This window comes from Ictalurus furcatus, chromosome 16 (assembly GCF_023375685.1).
Source record: "Ictalurus furcatus strain D&B chromosome 16, Billie_1.0, whole genome shotgun sequence".
Lineage (NCBI taxonomy): Eukaryota > Metazoa > Chordata > Actinopteri > Siluriformes > Ictaluridae > Ictalurus > Ictalurus furcatus.
In genome coordinates this window covers 23,010,376-23,031,204 of record NC_071270.1, presented here as the reverse complement: position 1 = coordinate 23,031,204, position 20,829 = coordinate 23,010,376, and the positions used below count along the sequence as shown (strand labels likewise).

The following is a 20,829-nucleotide window of genomic DNA, read 5'->3' as shown; positions in this document are numbered from 1 at the left end:
TCAATTAAGCAGTTTGACCATCTAATATATTGACATCACAACAAATATGAAATGTTAAAACGATCCCTTTCATGACATAATGGCTCTGTTTGTGGAATTTACATTCTATATGTTTTTAATTAAATAAATTATGTAAATGTCTGTAATAGTCTAATTCCTGTTAAACTCCAATGACCGTTTGACCTACAGACATGAAACCAACTGCAAAACACTCCGAATATTATTCTTTATATAGCACAAGACGAAGTGTTTTTGGGAGTAAATGTTCAGTACTTTTTATACAGATTCAATTACCTCTATAAATCTATTAAAATCAAATAGCTAGCCGCTAATCTGAGATGATATTACAGAGTAAACAAAGTAATTTCATTTCAAAGTTATGTGGCAGCTGAAGTAACTTAATGTTGAGTGCAAATGTAATGATGCAAGAATTTAACCTTCAAATTTTTTATACAAAAAAATTTTTTTTATATGATTTAATACAAGACTTAATCTTAAGCCATATTTCAAATACTGTTAGCTAGCCTACATTTTTCAGCAGGCTAATATTAGCTATCAAGCCAAACTACTTTTTTTTTTTTTTTAAGTCACTGCTTATATACAGTCATGTCCACAAAAATATCATTTTTGAAAGTTTCAAATGCTAAATGAAGTAATATGTGAGCTAAAATGTACATTTCTAGACTTTTCCTCAGGCGCAGTGGAAATTTCCAGAAAATGAACCTTGATTCAAAGGGCCTTTTCTCTTTCAGGTCTCCAGCCTAGCAGGCAGTTAGACCCATTATCAACTCTCCAAGCTAAACACAGGTTTCTGAGGGAAAACCTGCAGTATGACCACGTGTCATTTAATATCAACACCACTTAAAGAGCTGTCAGAGTCTGCATTTAAAACCTGTAGGGAATATGATTGATTTCTTTTCTTCTTCTTTTTTTTATTCTAGGGTATGTTTGTTTCCAGTCTGTTTTTGTTTGTTTGTTTGTTTGTTTTTGGCGCTTTTAAACTGAGCGCGCGAAACCTGACTGGATTGTTCTGTGGGCGCTGTGAAGCGCGCGCGGAGTTAGTTCAAGCACAGCGTCACTATACAGCTCGCGCCTGACGACCAGCACCAAGCAACGTCCACCGCCACAGCGCGCGCTGCACCCGCTCATCTCAACCGCCGGAGCAGAATAGAGCAGAGCACGTGCAGCCGTGCTGTCATAGTGCGCCGGAATGCACGAGCTCACGCACACACCCACACGCACGCATGCACGCACCCACACACAGCTGCTTTTCAGTAAGGTTAGAACCACGGAGGTTTGCTTTGTTTTTGTTTGTTTGTTTGTTTGTTTGTTTAAATAAGCGTGGGTTAATATAAAAAACAGTTTTCTGATTTTCTGCATGACAAAGGAGACTTGTAATCACTTGTTAACTCTGTGGTACTGAGACAAAATATTTCTTAAATTATTTATTTGTTTGTTTTCTATTTGTTTTTGTTCCTGTTTTTTATTTGTTTGTTTGTTTAAAGCAAGTGTGGGTTAATTAAAACTGTTTAATTTTTTTTTCCCAGATTTTCTGAATGGTAAATGCGCTTTTGAATTGTTTGCTGATTTTGAGTTGTTGGAAAAGACTTAAATGTAGACTATATTTAGTTTGTTTGTATTTATTTTTATTTATCTATATTATTTCCATTTTGTTATTTCAGAACCAATTCAGCTGAGAAGATCACGATGGACGCTGTGGATCCCGTTCAACACTACCTGGGTAACGCCATCGAGATGAATAGACAGGTGAGAGAGAGAGAGAGAGACAGACAGACAGACAGGAAGACGATGCTAAACTGGAGTCTAAAAGCTTCCCTTATTGATTAGAATTGCAAAAGTAAGGAAACAAACTTGAGACATCGAACCTGTCTTCAGTCATTAACTGTATTTGGGCTAAAATGGAAATTGTGTATTTAAGTTTTAACCAAACTGTTCCTGTAAAAAAGAGGCTACCTCGTTTTAAAAATCAACTTCTATTCAGTCTACATCGGGTATTATTTGGTATTTAATCTTCTCTAAATCTCTGCGGTGTTTCTGTGTTGTTTCGCGTCTCTCGGTGAGTGATTATTTCCTCCTCTTTCTGTGTGAAGCTCCATGTCTGTGTGCAGAGGAAGCAGGAGGAGATCTCAGCCCTAAAGGAGAGGAACGCTCAGCTGAAGGAGCTGGTCAAAGAGGCCGAGATTTACGCTGCTGTACTGGACGTAAGTCAGGCAGAGCTCTCTATCGTATCTAAAAAGCGATTTGGTTACGTCATACAGTAGGCCCACCTGCGACCGCCGTCATCGTGAGTCAAAGTTTTACCATGTCGTAAGGTATAAAACATAATCTAGTGTGGCAATGACATGGCGAAATGTGGTAATTTGCAAGCCGTAATAACGTCATGTGTCTGTATATAAACTGATCTAAACCCAATACTGCTATAGACTCATTTAAAAGTAGACAAGTGGGACTTTACACTGTTCACAGCGTGAGCGGGCATGTTGATTTGATGTCACAGACCGGTAGCTGAGAAGACTACTCCAAGTTGACGAGCTGAAATTTCACATCGAGGAGGCTTTTTCTCAGACTTTTACCCTGTTGAAGGCAGGGAATTACCACCGAGTTGCCACTTTGCTTCGAACGCATGTTTATAAAGTGCTGTAATTCCTACACCATTCACTTGATTTGGATTTAAATACCCTCAAATTAAAGCGGAACCCTCAGCAAAATCCTATACAGACCAAGTTATGTTGTGGAACATGTGCAAAACAATTTATTTCCTGTTATCAGCTGTTATAGCATCTATACACAGTAGTTCCTTCACCAGCCTCTCTTTTTTTAAAATCTCAATCTCTCTTTATCTGTTTCTGCCAACTTCTATTTCTCTCTCCTTCTTTGTCTGTTTCATTTCTCTCTCTCTCTCTCGGCATCTTTATCTATTTTTCTCTCCTTCTCGCTAGCCGCTTAAAAGTTAAAGCTTTAACTCTGACTGGTCCTAAGCGCTGACACTGGAGACTCCTTCCATGAATACTACGTTTTCATAGTTCTTCGTTGAATACCACCACTAATTAAAGAACTACTCATTATTAAGCTTCACTTAGCTAGCGAATTAGCTGTTGCTATAGAAACGAGAACATATCAGAACAAGCTCATAGCCTGCACGGCAGTCCGAGCTGCCGTTCCGAAAAAAAAAATGTTCACCTTCTGACAAATCAGATTCGAGAATTCAGCAGCACTGTGGTATAAACATAATATAACGGTTGAGTTTTATTAACGATGTGCCTGGTTAGAATGAATTCTAATAAGCGTTTAGAACACTATATTTAGTATAGACAGGAAGTCAAGAAATCGAGGTATTTGCAGCAGGGGGTGCCATGACTTTCACAATTAGCCCATTCACCTTAACGCAACAATGACCTCATCTTCATGTTTTTTCACCCCACCAATTTCCAGGCCTTCACACCGCAGCCTGAGAACACCTCAGAGTGTGTCTCACACCCAGCTTCAGATTTCACACCACACTCGGACTCGTATTCCGCGAGTACGGACCCGTCTGAATGGGATTTCGGTGCAGCTCAAGAGCCATCTTGGCTCGAGTCTCTTCTCAGTCACACACCGCCAGAGGAGGAAGAGGAGTGGTCACAGAGAATCCTGTCTGAACACACCAACACAGGAGTGAAGAGACAATTATGGCCGAGTGACGTCGAGTCCAGCAGCGCTGATAGTCCTGCAAAGTGTCCGGACAAAAAATCCAGACTAGACCAAGAGTTTCTTGACCTATCAGAACATCATTCATCTGAACACCTGGGTTCTGAGACGGTGCAGGTTTTCGGATCCTTCCGCGGCTTACGGGTTTTGAAGGCCACACCCTCTGCGACCTCTGACCTCCGGAGAGAGGGTAGGTGTTCGGTTTTTAAGACGTCCATCAGAGAGCACAGCACGGTCCGGACCAGAGTTTTCCGTCACGGCAAAACGTTCACATCACACACACCTGACGGAGGCTGCAGGTTCCTCTGGATTCCACTGGAACAGAACTGAACCACTTCCTCTATTCTTGTTTGTTTTAGATAGTTTGTGAGTGTAAAACGTGTAGATTGAGCAACATGAAAGCTAATAGGATCTGCTGATGATTGTGCCTTTCACGTATGTATATGTTCGGTTTTGTGTATTAAATTTATAGCTGCAAGTGCAAAATACTACGGAAGCCCTTAGGGGCCTGCATTATTATTATTGTTTTCTTTCTTGTTTAATCATGATCACGACTTAATTTTCTCGTGATCTCGATATAACAAGTTGTTTTCTCATGATCTCGACATGACATAAGTTGTTTTCTCGTTCTCTCAACTTAATTTCCCCGTGATCTCGACATAACATGACAAAAATACGGAAGTCCTAAGAGGCCGTGCATTATTATTCTTTTGTCTTTCTTGTTTTCTCATGATAACGACCTAATTTTCCTCATGATCTTGACATAAAAAGCTGTTTTCTCATACCGTCACGTTACCACAAGAAAATCTCACGCCTTGTGAGTGGGACTGGTATTGCATGCGCGTCGGTGTCCTCGCCCTCGCCATCGTTAAATGTAATAATTGCCCGTCGTAGAGATAGACTTCATCTCCGCATTAAGAGACAGGGGTGTCCCATTCTCAAGCGTCGGACACTGTGACTTCCACAGATCACTGAGAAAGAGAGCTGTTTCAGCTTGAGTGAGTCCCTGATCAAAGTAAGAACAAATCTGGTCATCCGTGCTGCCTCCAGAACAATAAAAACAACGTTGTTATGTCGAGATCACGAAAATGAAGTCGTTATCACAAGAAAATAAGAAAGAAAATAAAAAATCATGCATGGTCTCTTAAGGTTTCTATAAAATACACGGTCGTTCATTCATTTATAAAAAAAAAAATTGCAATTGTAATTGTAAAAAAGGGCTGTGGTATAAGAGGAATAAACCACGTGTTGTTATTGGAAAATAATCAGCTTTGGGGTGGTAACAGTAACTAGTCTTTTCATCATGCCACATCACGCCACCCTGTCGTTAATTATTACCCTAAAACAGCACACCCCCAAATGTTTTATTCTTTACATAACAGCACAGCCATCTATCTGTGGTAATGTGTGTATAAACGGAAAATCCATCCACGTTATTTATATCTGTGTATTACTTTGATCTCGTCCTTGTTCGGCATCAGTGGACTGTGGCATGTCAGCTTTTCCTCCAGAGGAGATCAGAGGCGACATCATGATGACAATCAGATTTTATTAAAAGCAGGAAGCACAGGGCAGTTTAACAGCACAGCAGTCATTAAATCGCAACAAAAGTTCACGCTACTTTCTGTCCGCAAACAGATAAACCAGAAGCCTGATATGAACTGTTCATAACACATTTTATCAGTTTGATATTATTACAAAATGTCCTCAATAACGTCTTTCCTGGTGTTCTGTACATGACATTACCACATTGGCCATTTGAAAGACAGTACATTTTTTAAAAATGACAACTTTTAAATAACTGAATGCAATAAAAAAAAAATAAATAAGAAAGACAGCTGTGCCTTTCGTGAACAGAATAATCTGCTAACAAGACAGACCTCGCAAACGAACACACACGCACTAAGAGTAAAATCCAGTGTATATTTACAATGGGTCAACATATCTACTGACGGTATTAAAAAATTTACTGAAGGCTTAATTACCATATTACTATATATTATATGATTCTGATATTCAAACAGGCAAAAAAAGGAAATAAATTACACATTGGCTGTATCAGTGTAGTGAAATGTGTGGCGTTCTTACTCTCTGTTCTCTTCACTTCTTATTATTATGTGCTGAATATTTGAGGTGAATTCTAAGTGGCACCTACTGAACACCACATCGAAGAGTTAACATTGACACAGCGGGGAGGATTCTCTGCAACAGAAGAACACAACTGACATTACTATTACTACTACTATTACTACTACTACTACTACTACTATTACTACTATTACTACTACTATTACTACTCCTACTATTACTACTACTACCACTATTATTACTACTACTACTACTACTAGTACTACTACTATTATTACAACTAATACTATTACTATTACTACAATTACTATTATTACTACTACTACTACTACTACTACTACTACTACTATTACTACTACTACCACTATTATTATTACTACTACTATTACTACTACTACTATTACTACTACTATTATTACAACTAATACTATTACTACTACTACTACTACTACTATTACTACTACTACCACTATTATTATTACTACTACTATTACTACTACTACTATTACTACTACTATTATTACAACTAATACTATTACTACTACTACAATTACTATTATTACTACTATTACTACTACTACTATTACTGTTGCTATTACCACTATTATTATTACTACTACTATTACTACTACTAATACTATTACTACTATTACTGTTACTACTACTATTACTACCACTTTTATTATTACTACTACTATTACTACTACTACTAGTACTACTACTACTACGATTACTACTACTATTATTACTACTACTATTACTACTACTACTACTACTACTATTACTACTAATACTATTACCACTACTACTACTATTACTACTACTACTACTACTATTACTACTACTATTACTACTATTACTACTACTACTACTACTATTACTACTACTACCACCACTATTATTATTACTACTACTATTACTACTACTACTACTACTACTATTACTACTACTATTATTACAACTAATACTATTACTATTACTACAATTACTATTATTACTACTATTACTACTACTACTACTACTACTACTACTATTACTACTACTATTATTATTACTACTACTACTATTACTACTACTACTACTAGTACTACTACTATTACTACTACTATTATTACAACTAATACTATTACTACTACTACAATTACTATTACTACTATTACTACTACTACTATTACTGTTACTACTACTATTACCACTATTATTATTACTACTACTATTACTACTACTAATACTATTACTACTATTACTGTTACTACTACTATTACTACTACTATTACTACCACTTTTATTATTACTACTACTATTACTACTACTACTACTACTACTACTACTAGTACTACTACTACTAATACTATTACCACTACTACTACTATTACTACTACGATTACTACTACTATTATTACTACTACTACTACTATTACTACTAATACTATTACCACTACTACTACTATTACTACTAATAATACTACTACTACTACTACTACTAATACTATTACCACTACTACTACTATTACTACTAATAATACTACTACTACTACTACTACTACTACTACTATTATTACTACTACTACTACTACTACTACTACTATTACCACTACTACTACTATTACTACTAATACTACTACTACTACTACTATTACTGTTACTACTACTAATACTATTACTACTACTATTACTGTTACTACTACTAATACTATTACTACTACTATTACTACTACTATTACTGTTACTATTACTACTACTACTACTACTATTTGAGAGAAACTGAAGGCATCCAGTTCTCTTGATGTTTACAAAGTTGTTGTTTTTTGGCACATTCAAGACATAATGTTTTACGATTACAGCACGTAGGATATCATGGCACTGAAAGCAGAGGTGCTGCCCAAGCAGATGGCATAAACTCACTTGTTAGCTGAATAAAGTTAGCAAGCTAAACTTGCCCATTATATAGAAGTCCTCAGTAAGAATGTGACCTAGCTATCTAGGTCAGGTACCTATGTTCCATGTACATTTAAGGTGAACTATGTAGGTTTGTTAAAACAATATTATTTATATATATATATATATATATATATATATATATATATATATATATATATATATATATATATATATATATATATATATTTAGGCTTGTTAGGCTGGGCGTGGTCGGGTGGCAGTTTGCGACTGGAGGGTGTAGTCTGGTGAATGAGTGGTAGGGATGAATGTGCACCTGGGGGTAGTTTACTAAGAAGTGTTCTGTGTTTCAGTGAGCCTCGGACCCGTTATCCATCCTAATTGGCTGTAACCACAAACATCTTCAGTTGACTTGGAAAGGTGTCACCCAACGGCAGAAGGTGACATTTTAGAAAACAAATTCTTGTTTATTGGTTTAAAAAAAAAAAAAAAAAATCCATATAGTCTCCCAGTATGTTTTTGAGATGCAGCTGATGTACAAAGGCTATTAATGAGCCAGATGTTGTCTTTTCATATGCGTGTGGGATGATTTAGACTTGTCGTTTGTATGGTGCTAAACTGCTTATTTCCATTGCTTTAGCTTTAATTGAGAAATGATGTACATTTTAACTATCCCATTAGCTGTCTAATGACCTATGGCTTACCTTGTGCATTGTTAGTATCGAATAACACTGTATCCTGGATCATTTATAGTTGAATACACCACATCACCTAGGGAAAAGATTATTATGATGTAAATTAACTTATCATACGGTGTAAAAGTAAAACGTAATCCAGCAATTGGACAGAAAATACGAAAACGTGTATTTTTCAGACCTTCTGTGTTCGGCGGTGGAGGCGCGGCTCCTCTCCTAAAGCAGAACATGACGCAATCCGATTGTTTATTCATTATTCAGATCAATTCAGCTTTTCAGGTAAAGAGGAAAGCAGCTTAATAGCAGGAAGTGACGATGACGCACCTGGTAACGGACGGCGGCTGTCTGTTTGGCATTGCTCTCTGATTGCTGTAGAAATTCTCATATGGTACAGGAGCTGTGGACCGTGAATGTTACAATCATTACTACGATAAGATTACGACTGGATGATTCAATTTGAACTTAAGCTCCACCTATTTTCACCATATCACTCGACAAAATCGTGTGTTTGGTCAGTGTGTGCATCACCTGGGGGTTTGTCTCCGGTTCTCCTCAGGTTGATGAAGTGCTCGATGTCTTCCTGAATGTCACACTGCTCCAGAGACTTCCTCACTTCCTCATAGAGCTGCAATGAAATTGTCAACCGCCCACACACACACAGACACACCAAAGAAATGCAGGCTAACATTACATATTCAGCATCTTATATACAGGCAAACTGCATCAGCAGGCTCCGAGTTTACGTCACAAAAGCACACTATATTCTTATATCACACGGTGTGTACACGGCTATCTAGTACTTGGATGTTTGTGCTGCAGTGCATTCTTGCAGTGTATCACATGGTCTCTTCTGCTGAACTGACATGTCTACACTGCTACTCTCACTGTTTACACACATCATAATCCCCTGTACTTTGTCTGTTCATGCCTAATGTTACTCACAAATGACTGAGAAATGAAAGGGAATTCTCTGACTCGGTTATGCCCTAAGGGGGCATTTATTTTTTATTGATTTTCGTTTTCTCCAAAAAAAAAAAAAAAAAAAGGCAAGTGCAAATCAATACAATGTTATTCTGACTGATCAACTTTATCATATAATGAAACATTTCTATCCTAATGGGAGACTGCCCCAATCCACAAGGCGCAAGGGCTCACTGAATGGTTTAATGAGGATGAAAATCATATGTTAACGCCGTCACGCTCACCACATCTCAACCCAACTGGATACCTATGGGAGAATTTGGAGCGACTTGTTAGACAATCCCCGTTCCCTCCATCATCAAAACACCAAGTGAGGGAATATCTTTTGGAAGGACAGTGCTCATCACTCCAGTACAGTTCCAGAGACTTGTAGAATTTGTGCCAAGCTGCACTAAAGCTGTTGTGACAATTCTTAGTGGCTCAAAACTTTAACACACTTTACGTCCTTCTATGGCATTGTGTTTCTACTCCTGCGCTTTCTATATTTGTCCAATGCATATCTGTTACTTCCTGCCTTCCTGTCAGTGCAATTCTCTGTTCAGATGCTTTCAACATGCCAACACAAATTTCTGTACCAGAGCGGTACTGGCAAATGAACTGATTTCAAATGATGTTTGACAGTTTTTGCAATGGGCATGATGGCTTTTTAATTTTTATACTCAAGAAAAAAATATCCTTTAATCCTTTATGAGGATTAATTGGTACCAAGGCCATGCATCCATTAGGAGAACTGACTGGCACCAAGCCATCCTTTATGGGGACTGACTGAAATGAAGACCATGCCTCTTTTACAGGGAGTGACTGGCACCAAAGCCACACCTTCTTTATGGGTACTGACTGGAACCAGAGCCATGACTTCCTTATGCACCAAGGCAACAACTTTTTATTTATTTATTTATAAATTACAGCTGTCAGTAAATGAGGCATGACCTTCATTCCAGTTAGTCCCCATACAGGAGGCCTTGGTGCCAGTTAATCCTTGTAAAGGAGGCCTATTGATCGGAAGGTTGAGAGTTCAACTCCCAACACTGCCAATCTGCCACTTAAGCACGGCCCATAACCCTCAACTGCTCAGTTGTTTAAATTAGATAAATGTAAGTCACTCTGGATAAAGGTGTCTGTAAAATAGGGGACTGGCTCAAAGGCCACACTTCCTTTACAGCGACTGAAAGGCAGCAAGGCCACACTTTCTCTACAGGGACTAGCAGGCAGCAAGGAAGCACCTCTGATGTTCTGACTGACTAGCAACAATGTCACAGAGCCATGTCTCCCTGCAATTCTCACTTGGTTTCAGACTGAAGCTGAGGGTTGAGCCTAGCCCGTACCTGGATGGGAGACCTCCCGGGGAAAACTAAGGTTGCTGCTGGAAGTGGTATTAGTGAGGCCAGCAGGGGGTGCTCACTCTGTGGTCTGCGTACGGCCTCAGTATAGTGACAGGGACACTATACTGTAAAAACAGCACAGTCTTTCAGATGAGACGTTAAATCGAGGTCCTGACTCTCTGTGGTCATTAAAAATTTCAGGACAGTTATCGTAAAAGAGTAGGGGTATAACCCCGGTCTCCTGGCGAAATTCCCCCATTGGCCCTTCTCTATTATGGCCCTGTAATAATCCAACTAACTAGCTTTCTGCCCAACACACACTGTTCTGAATTGTAAATAATGAGAATGGTGAGTGGTTGATGCACATAGTTAACATGCTCTTTTAGCGTTTAGAACGTGTCTGTGGTTATCTGTATCACTTTGCCAGGCATGCTGTGCATTATCACAAAACCTAAAGGCCCTTCACACTGCCAGCTAAAGTGTCAGTGTGTATTGAATGGTTGAAGTAAAGTGCACAGGATGTTGAGACACTTCCTGTGTTGGAAGATTTGTCTCATCTTTTTAAACCACTGCTTTTTATGTTTACATGTGCTCACAGACGTGTGCATAAAGATTGTCCAGGGTGTTGCTGATTTGACAGCAGAGACAGGAAGGAGGTCCTGACCACCCAGAAAGCAGCATGCTTATGCTCGGTCTTTTCAGGGCAAATGTGGTATTTTCAAGATTCATACTTTCTTATTTTAGTTTGTTTTACTTTATTTCATTTTATTCCAATTAAACTTAACTTTAGACAGCTGCGATACTCGGAAACTAGTGGTTTTTGCCCTCAAGCAAGTTCTGCTCAACATGGAAAATTATAGCCGCAGATTTTTTTTTTCCCTGGCAGAGAACAGCGGTGTTTTGGGGAGGATCACTTTTAAATAAAATTGATCAACTGTCTGGTAATAAACCTGTAATATTAACCAAAGTTATTAACCAAAAAATTAACCAAAAAAACCCCAAATCTCCACCATTGTGGACGGCTGTGGATCAGGTGGTAGAGCGGCTTGTCCACTAATCGTAGGGTTGGCGGTTCGATTCCCGGCCCACGTGACTCCGCATACCGAAGCGTCCTTGGGTAAGACACTGAACCCCAAGTTGCTCCCGATGGCACGTTAGCGCCTTGCATGGCAGCTCTGCTACCATTGGTGTGTGCGTGTTTGTGTGAATGAGAACCAGTGTAAAGCGCTTTGTAGAACCGCTAAGTTTCTATACAAGTGCTTTTACCATTTACCATTCTCCCACTGACTCATTGTGAATCACGTTGGACTTTTTCCTTTCACCACCTTCAAGACATTTGAAGAGTTTTCTTCGTGTATTGTTTAGCCTTTTGTACAAAAGGGTGCACTTTTAGTCACAATAAAAGTAAAAAGAAAAAAAACAAACAAACAAAAAAAAGTCATAGCTGTACAAATTTCCGTATGAGCACAAATTGGCTATAGGAAAAATAACTTTATTACTCACACAGCTCTTAGAGTGATGATTCATTCATCTACAGAGCATGATTTTCCTTTTTGAAGCGACATTTTTGCTAGCTCATTCACTAACCTATGCTGTTGTACAGTTTTCCACCGCTGTAAAAGCAGATGCTTTATATTGCATTACATACTGAATATTGCTATCCTGTTTTGAAATAAAGGAGAGCATGTGACAGATGAAGAAGTTTTTGACTTCCTGTTGATAGCGATATTGAAGCCAGGCAGGTCTGAGCTGGATGAGGAAATGTGTGAAGAGCAGGAAGACATGGTGGAGGACATTCCCAATGGTTGTATGAGGTGTTTGTAGAACACATGACTGATATATTTATATGTCAAGGACGTAATTGAGTCTAATTTAGTTGAATTTCATTCGAAAATAGCATGGCATTGAACGTTACTGAAAAGTTTGAATGTTTATCATCACAAGCCGGTATAGCGTTACCTCATCGCTGCTCACGCACTGTTGTGAGAGCTGGTTCAGGTGAGTCCACACGACGTTCCGCAACACGCCGATTCTCTCCGCTTCTTGTTTCTCGAACATCTAAACACAGATACAGAAAAACGAAATGAATATTAATACATCATAGTTATACCACAGCGCTACTGAATTTCCGAACGTCTCAGAATACTCAGAATATGTTCATTTTCTATAACAGCAGCTCTGATGGTCGTTCCGGCTGAAATTCAATCAACGCGTTTCTATTAACGTGCTCGTTCTTATACGTTATCGTTTCTATAGTAACGGCTCATTCCCAGGGACTTGAATGGTAGACCATTTACATAATCTGAGTCTAATAATGAACTGATGAAAACATGCTCTTATTTACCAACGGGGGGAAAAAAATATCATCATTGATATCATGACGTTCTCTGTAAGGCGACGTTATTGAACGTTTATGGAAGGAGTCTCCAGTGTCGGTGATTCAAAACATTCAGTACGTTTTCCACCATGAGAAAGTCTTCAGGACAGAGGACTTTGTGCTTCCCGGTTTCTCATTAAAATGACAAGCTGTGTTTTTAAAAAAATTTTTTTTTTAAGTTTAATTAATTAATTTTTTTGTCGTGTTAATATCGTGAGACAAAAAAAAAACTGAAGTCGGTGAGGGAACAACTGTTTATAGCTGCTCAAATGTAAGTTCTTTCATGGTAGGAATTAGGGCTGGGCGATATGACTATATAATATCGATATTGTAATGAACTACGTCACGATACACATTTTTTGGCATACTGTAGATATCATGATTTTTTAAAAATATCATAAAAAATTCAAACAATAACAATTATAATCTCTGGAAGCAAATTTGATTTAGTTTTCTACACGTTTTTTAAAGGTTGATTTTGAAATGTAACACTACTATCGCCAGTTTGTTCAGAAACCTACCGTATATATATATATATATATATATATATATATAAAATATATATATATAATCACGAACCATATTGTGTATCACAGAAATGTCTTGAATATCGTGATATGATATTTTTGTCCCATCACCCCACCCCTTCTATGAACGGATACAAAAAAATATGATCTGTCATTCTTTAATACTTAAAAACTGTAATCACTGGTAAATCGCTCTGGTATAAGAGGAGTAAAACACTTCAGGGCATGCTGTTACAGGAAAATAATCAACTTCAGGTTGGTAAGAATAGCTCTGCTTTGTGTCAGGCTGCCTATCACACCACCCTGTTTTGTGTGTGTGTGTGTGTGTGTGTGTGTGTGTGTGTGTGTGTGTGTGTGTGTGTGTGTGTTTCTCACCTCACATGCTTTAATATGCTCATTCAGCCATTCCTCCCGCATCTTTCCCAATGCAAGCACGTTCTGGTTGTAAATTTTGTCTGTATAAGACACACCCAAGATTATACTCCAGCACTTTTTGTACATACATGTGTATAGATGTTTATGTATATAAATATGCTAATACAGAAGGCTGATAAACATTGGCTCGGTTATGCTGTGGGGTGGGGGTGGGGGCGGGGGGCATTATTTAAAATTGATTTTATGGCATGGTTTGAATCCATGTCACTGAATATCAGTACTGTGGTTAGCTGATAACCTTTATCCTGTGATGAAACATTGCTATCCTGATGGGTGTGGTCTCTTCCATGATAACCCCGCCCCCATCCACAGGGGTTCACTGAATGGTTTCACGAGGCTAGAAATAATATTAAATAAATAAATAAATAAATAAATAAATAATTTGCTGTTGCCTTCACATTCACCAGATCTCTGAGCTACTATGGGAGATTTTGAAGCGAAAGTGCTCTCCACCACCACCACCACCATCATCATCATCATCATCAAAACACCAAAGCACCACAATCATGCAGATACGGGCCAGCAGCTTTGGGGAATGTTCTCATTAACCTTCAGAATGGGGATAAAACATAAATAAATGTGATCTCGTTGATTTAACCATGGCAGGATTGTTGGTGCCAGACGGGCTGGTTCGAGTTTTTTTTGTTTTTTAATCTCCTATTTTCAAGCACAACAGTCTCTAGAGTTTACTCAGAATGGCGCAATAAAGGGGGAAAAAACATCCAGTGAGCAACAGGCCTGTGGAGGAAACGCCTTGTTGATAAGAGAAGTCAAGGGAGAATGGCCAGACTGAACCCTCAACTGCTCAGATGTATAAATGAAATAAAAAAAAGTCGCTCTGGATAAGGGCGTCTGCTGAATGTCATAAATGTAATCTCAGAATGCAGAACGTCTTAAATCTTGAGGCTAAAAGAGCATAAGACCACATCGGGTACCACTTCTGTCAGCCAAGAACCAAAACGTAGCCCGGTCTGATGAATCTCAATTTCTACTGAGGCACACAGATGGTAAGGTCAGAAATAGGCACCAATGGCATGAATCCATGGCCCCAACCTGCCTTGTGTCAATAGTCCAGGCTGGTGGAGGTCGTGTAATGGTGTGGGGAATGTTTTCTTGGCACACTCTGGGCCCGTTAATACCAATCAATCATCACTTGAATGCCACAGTCTATTTGAGTATTATTGCTGACCGTGTGCATCCCTTCATCGCCACAGTTTACCCTCGTCTAATGGCTACTTCCAACATGATAACGCACCATGTCACAAAGTAAAAGTCGTCTCAAACTGGTTTCATGAACATGACAATGACTTTAATGATCTTCGATGGCTTTCCCAGTCACCGGCTCTGAATCCAATAGAACACCTTTGGGATGTGGTAGAACGGGAGATTCACAGCATGAACGTGCACCTGGAAAATCTGCAGGAATTGCGTGACGCAATCAAATCAACATGGACCAGAATCTCAAAGGAATGTTTCCAACATCTTGTGCAATCCATGCCATGAAGAACTGAGAGCAAAGGGAAGCCCTAACAAGTATTAGTATACCGTAGTGTTCCTAATAAAGTGCTCAGTGATGTAATCTACAAACCAATTTATGCACATTGATTTATTTCCATGCACGAGACGGGCGTATGTGCTTATCTAAATCTAGCTCTCGATGTAAATGATTTGTAAATGAGCTCACCTGCTTCCTCTGCTGACTGTTTGGCTTGCTGTGCTTTGGCGTAGAGCTGGTCGGAGAAAGAAAGTAAGAAAGAAAGATGCAAAGAAACAAAGTGAGAAAGAATGAGGGAGAAAGCGTGAGAATCGTATCAAGGCTGTGCAACACTCTTCACTCAGTCAACTTTTCCTGTGAGTCAGAAATAAACACACTTTGGCAATACTCGTCTTCTCTCGTCAATGCATCTTTCTCTCTCTCTCGCTCTCTTTCTCTCTCTCTTTTGCAGAGCTCAAACTGAAGTTTGATCGTCAGTGCTCATGCTGTTTAGAATCTAATAAAAACGACGGTCATGAGCGATTCGACAGGGCAAGACATGACAGTTTGAGGAATGTACAGGTTTTTATGTATTCAAGATCATTTCTTAAATTGATAGTTTATGTAAGTAAAAAGTCTTCGTTTTTTTTTTTTTTTTTTTTACACTGACATGGCAGATAAAAGTTTAACATTCGTAACGTAAATACAACCTTATACATTCAAGGCAGTGATTATTCACATTATTTTAAAACGATTACTTGTCAAACTTGTATGAGAATAAAACTTATTCGAATTCTATAATTCTGCCAATATTTTACAACGGTATCTACTACTTATACGAACTTCTTGTTCTTATTTACGAAGCCCATAATTCAGGTGTAATACCTTCTACAAAGTGTTCTCAAAGTGTCATGAATGTGCTGTTAATAAAACTTTAAAGATATGGGTGGGGAAAAAATAAAACACTGAAACATAGTATCTCAGTCAACTCATAATGATAACTGTAACGATTGCTGTGCGTTCTTCCACGTAAACGCAACGGTGCATAAAACTATCCTAAAAATATCATCTTGCGCATTTTGACGTACAGTCCCCTCCAAAAGTATTGAAATGTCCAAGTTTGAGCCCTGGGTTTCGAATGTGAAGACTGCATTTGTTGTTAAAAAGGACTGCATGGCTGCTTCTGGAACAGGCTGGATAATGGTAGCAGCAGAATGAATTACAGGAACATTTTGTTTGCCAATTTACAGAGAAATGCATGCAATGTAACTGAGAGGAACTTCATCATGCAGCAAGACAATGACCCAAAACACATTCAACAAAGGGACTTCATCAGGGGGAAAAGTGGAAGGTTTTAGACTGGCCAAGTCAATCATCCGACTTTAACCCAATTGAGCTGTGTTTCACGTCCTGAAGAGGAGACTGAAGGGAACCCGCCCCGCCCCCCGCCGCCCCCGGCCAAAAGAGGCCACAGAACAAGCCTGGAAAAGCATCACAATGGATGAAGAAAAATGCAACGCCTTCATAAATTCATCAGTATTGCTGTATAAAATATCTACGCACTGCTCAGGTGTGTTTTAAGTTGCCTCGATCTCTATCAGTCGGGGCTTCACTGTTTTACAAAACTTTCAAGCAAGACCAGGAAACATTTTATGTGCTCTGAATGTCAATGTTATCATTTCCTCCTTGGCACACCAGAGCCATTTTACACAGCTTAAAAAAAAAAAAAAATCATTAAACCAGAGAGTGGACAACGAACTTCTTCTCAATGCTCTGTGTGAGAGTGTTTTTCCCCTTGAATAAAAAGGTTGTTTAGCTTTACTTAGCTTCACGTAGCCAAAATAAGACTTGTATTTTATTACCATAACCAAAGATATTCTGAGAGATGCATATGAGCAAGAACTTGCCATGAAGCGATAAAGAAGATGCGACATTACTGAAATAGAGTTTAAAAGTGAAAAGAATTTGACCGCGAGGACACGAGTCAAAGTGAAACTGCCAGGCTGTGGCCGCGGAGAAAGATCCCCAAGTCTTTACATATGGAATTATTCACTCTTTTTCATCTAGATTTTAGTGTAGAAGACTTTTGTTGAGTAGCAGCTAGCAGCTAGGAGCTGGCTAGCAGCTAAGACATGATAACATTTTGGCCGCTCGAAGCTAGATTGGAATTGAGTTACTTAGAAGGAAAGCTGTCAGTAAAGTGTAAAGACACACAACACTCTGACACAGAGAGCTGACAGGAAGTCTAAGTCGAGTCTAGTGATTCACTCAATCTACAGAACTCTTTGTCCATCCACTCCCAGAGTTAATCATGAATCATTTTGGTGTTTTGCAGTGCGAAAAGGTAATGATTATACTAGCATGCGAGATACACCACCCCCCCCCCCCAAAGCCTGCATAAACATCAGCAAGCCCGAAACACAACGCTTACTTTCTTTACGGCATTATCACACACAATCGTTTCTCATTTTTAAACAAAAAATATGCCTGTGTGAAGAACGGTGCTTTGTTTTTCTAATTTCAGTAACAGGAAAAAATAAAAAAATCTGATTTATGATACATATCAATAAAAATAAATAAGCCAGATTGAGGAATATTTCATTATTGTATTTCAGCAATTCATTTTTGGATGGAATCAACTTAAACAGACAAAGCAAAATAAAAGTTTTTAACCGATACCGATCGTTCTGCCTTTTATACCTTCTTTTAAATGAATAAAAATTAATTCCACAATTCTGAAAGAAATGAAGATTAAAAACTTTATTCGCTCCATTTCAACAAGTTGTTTCACAGTAACTGGTCTCAGAAACAGAAAACACGTTACTCTAATTAACATGAACTAAATTCTGAAGATTAAAGTAAGATTTCTTAACTTATTGAATGTTATTAATTCATATTAACATTAACTGAATTCTAAAAAATAAAAAAATATAAAAAAACCTCCTGTTAGTCTTCACATTCACTCTCCACAAACAAAAGCATTTCTACATCATCATTCAACATCAAACTGGTCATATATAGGCCTAATAGAAACTTTTTTTTTTTGGACGATATTAACATTAACTGCATGTGAAACATACTACTCTATAAATAGATTTTTCTGTGCATTATATATTATTTTTTTGTCACTCATCTTCATTTAAATCTTTCAACGGTGTACTGGCACTTTAATTCAGTGTGCGTAGGGCGAATAGCGCGTGGCGGGGGGTGGGGTGGGGTTCTGAATTAGACTCGACGGCGCTTCGCTGCTGCGGCGTCCGATGTAAAATTTTATCAGTGCAGAGCTTACAGAGATTTACAAACTGCAGTTTTATCATCATTCCACACGAGAGACATCATCTTTAACACACGGCGCGGAATTGATGTGTTTTCCCGCCCTTTATTTGAGTGACGGGATACAATCGGCTCTGATCATCGGATGTTTTTAAACTATCGACCGATACCGATAGCGGGAAAAATAGCCGATTATCGGCCGATACGTCGGTGCATCTCTAGTATCGATATATATCAGCCCAGCCCTACCATCATGACAATTTTTTTCAGATGTAAAAAATTTAATTGAATTAATTCATCATCAGACAAATACTACATTGCTGAGACACTGTTCGCAAATATACGTATATACTGAGATACATATCGTGCATCGTAGAAATGCCTTTGAGAGTCATGATATAATATTTTTTTCATATCGTCCTCCCCTACTTTATGCTCAGGAAGCATAAAATAACTGAGAAAAATCTTTACATTTGTATAACATTTCAGAACACTCTTTGCCCTGATGAAAGCTAGAGTTTGGGACTGTGCATCCCATTGAATGGTAATTATAATTATATGAAATAGCTAGCCGTATAGTTATTATAGAAATCGCTATTTCTATCTTAAAGGAATTCTACCCAGTATTGTAATAAAATTGTTAACTGCGTTAAAATCGTGAGCATTTCTCATGATAGCTCGCAAATTTTGCATCATTACATACCTTATCCTGCTGTTTGGCGTTGCTGGTGGTGGCGTTCCTGTTCATCGTCTGCTCGGCGTCTTCTTTATCACGACACTTCTGCTCGTAGGTCTTCTTAGTCTGGAACACACACACACACACTTGCTAGTAAGAGTGATGTTCTGAGCATTCTGAGACAAACTTTCCCAGCAATAGCTATCATAGTTCTTCATGATAGCATGTAATAATAATAATAATAATAATAATAATAATAATAATACTACACTAAATGTAATCCATTAGGCATATGTGTGATGCATGAGGTTTACGTCTCTAGAGTCACTGGAGATACAAGGCTAATGTAGCTAACAAGTAATGAGAACCTAAATTAATTTTTTTTTTTAAATTAATAAATAAATACATACATGCCCAAATTATAATATATTTAGTTCAATCATCATCAAGCTTCATATTCTCACTGTTAAATAACCAAACTTTTTGTAAAACAGCATGGACAGTACTTATTTACATATTTAAAATCAAAACGAAACTACATAATCATCCATGTACAGTCATGGGGGAAAAAGAAAGTACATCCTCCTTCATTGCAGTGTAGAACTGAAGCAGGGTGTACTTTCTTTTTCACACAACTATATACCACAGTAGGGTACACGGTGGTTCAGTAGCTAGCACGTTCGCCAGGGTCGGGAGTTCAATTCCCACTGTGGCCCTGTGTGTGTGAGTTTGCGTGTTCTCCCCGTGCTGCGGGGGTTTCCTCCGGGTACTCCGGTTTCCTCCCCCAGTCCAAAAACATGCATGTTAGCCTGATTGGCATGTCCAAAGTGTCCGTAGTGTATGAATGGGTGTGTGAATGTGTATGTGATTGTGCCCTGTGATGGATTGGCACCCTGTCCAGGGTGTACCCTGCCTTGTGCCCGATGCTCCCTGGGATAGGCTCCAGGTTCCCCGTGACCCTGTATGATAAGCGGTATAGAACATGGATGGATGGATGGATGGATGGATGGATGTACCACAGTGTTGAATTCTTGAATCTGATTGAATTAATCTGATTTAATTGCTGTTCTGGTCAGATGGTGTTGATTAATCTTCTATACTCCATTAGACAACGGTACAGTGAGCCCTCTACATGAACTGTTCAAAAACACGTGTGATTGTTGATATGATGATGTTTGTGTGTTATATGTTTGGAAAAAGTCTCCAGTGTCAGCACTTTGTAACAGTCAGAGGTAAAGCCGTCATTTTTCCCACCCAGGGAACGTCTTCAGGACGGAGACTTTGTGCTTTGTGCTTTTTCTGTAATATCACAAGCTGCATTTTTTGGGTGGTGAGAAAATGGCTGTTGCTGACTGCTACAAGATAAGTGACAAC

At 38.5% G+C, this 20,829-nt stretch overlaps 2 protein-coding genes across 4 annotated transcripts in view; one reads left to right on the top strand and one right to left on the bottom strand.

Annotated features, from left to right (window-relative positions):
• The first annotated feature begins 4 nt into the window (after positions 1 to 4).
• On the top strand, positions 5 to 4,383 carry LOC128620309 (multicilin). The gene is made up of 3 exons (XM_053645202.1): positions 5 to 1,767; positions 2,112 to 2,222; positions 3,454 to 4,383. Exons 1-3 carry the CDS (start codon positions 1,708 to 1,710, stop codon positions 4,036 to 4,038), a joined length of 756 nt encoding a protein of 251 aa, XP_053501177.1. The 5' UTR covers positions 5 to 1,707; the 3' UTR covers positions 4,039 to 4,383.
• Positions 4,384 to 5,237: 854 nt separating this feature from the next.
• Positions 5,238 to 20,829, bottom strand: part of pstpip2 (proline-serine-threonine phosphatase interacting protein 2) — a 33,240-nt gene continuing 17,648 nt past the window's right edge. For 2 of the 3 annotated variants that reach the window (XM_053645201.1, XM_053645199.1), the window contains 9 exons: positions 19,483 to 19,581; positions 15,717 to 15,762; positions 13,973 to 14,052; positions 12,653 to 12,751; positions 8,919 to 9,015; positions 8,715 to 8,787; positions 8,572 to 8,606; positions 8,400 to 8,466; positions 5,238 to 5,910 (listed from right to left, as the gene is read on the bottom strand). In XM_053645201.1, the coding sequence (XP_053501176.1) occupies positions 8,411 to 8,466; positions 8,572 to 8,606; positions 8,715 to 8,787; positions 8,919 to 9,015; positions 12,653 to 12,751; positions 13,973 to 14,052; positions 15,717 to 15,762; positions 19,483 to 19,581 (585 nt within the window). In that variant the 3' untranslated portion in view covers positions 5,238 to 5,910; positions 8,400 to 8,410. Of the gene's footprint in view, positions 5,911 to 7,933; positions 8,081 to 8,399; positions 8,467 to 8,571; positions 8,607 to 8,714; positions 8,788 to 8,918; positions 9,016 to 12,652; positions 12,752 to 13,972; positions 14,053 to 15,716; positions 15,763 to 19,482; positions 19,582 to 20,829 lie in introns of those variants that run through there. The other variant, XM_053645200.1, reaches the window with a different exon arrangement.

Excerpts from the sequence above, each read along its gene's own strand:
- LOC128620309 (XM_053645202.1), top strand. The coding sequence starts at position 1,708 with ATGGACGCTGTGGATCCCGTTCAACACTACCTGGGTAACGCCATCGAG. Across the intron at positions 1,768-2,111 it reads CCATCGAGATGAATAGACAG|CTCCATGTCTGTGTGCAGAG; the intron begins GTGAGAGAGAGA and ends TTCTGTGTGAAG. Across the intron at positions 2,223-3,453 it reads TTTACGCTGCTGTACTGGAC|GCCTTCACACCGCAGCCTGA; the intron begins GTAAGTCAGGCA and ends ACCAATTTCCAG.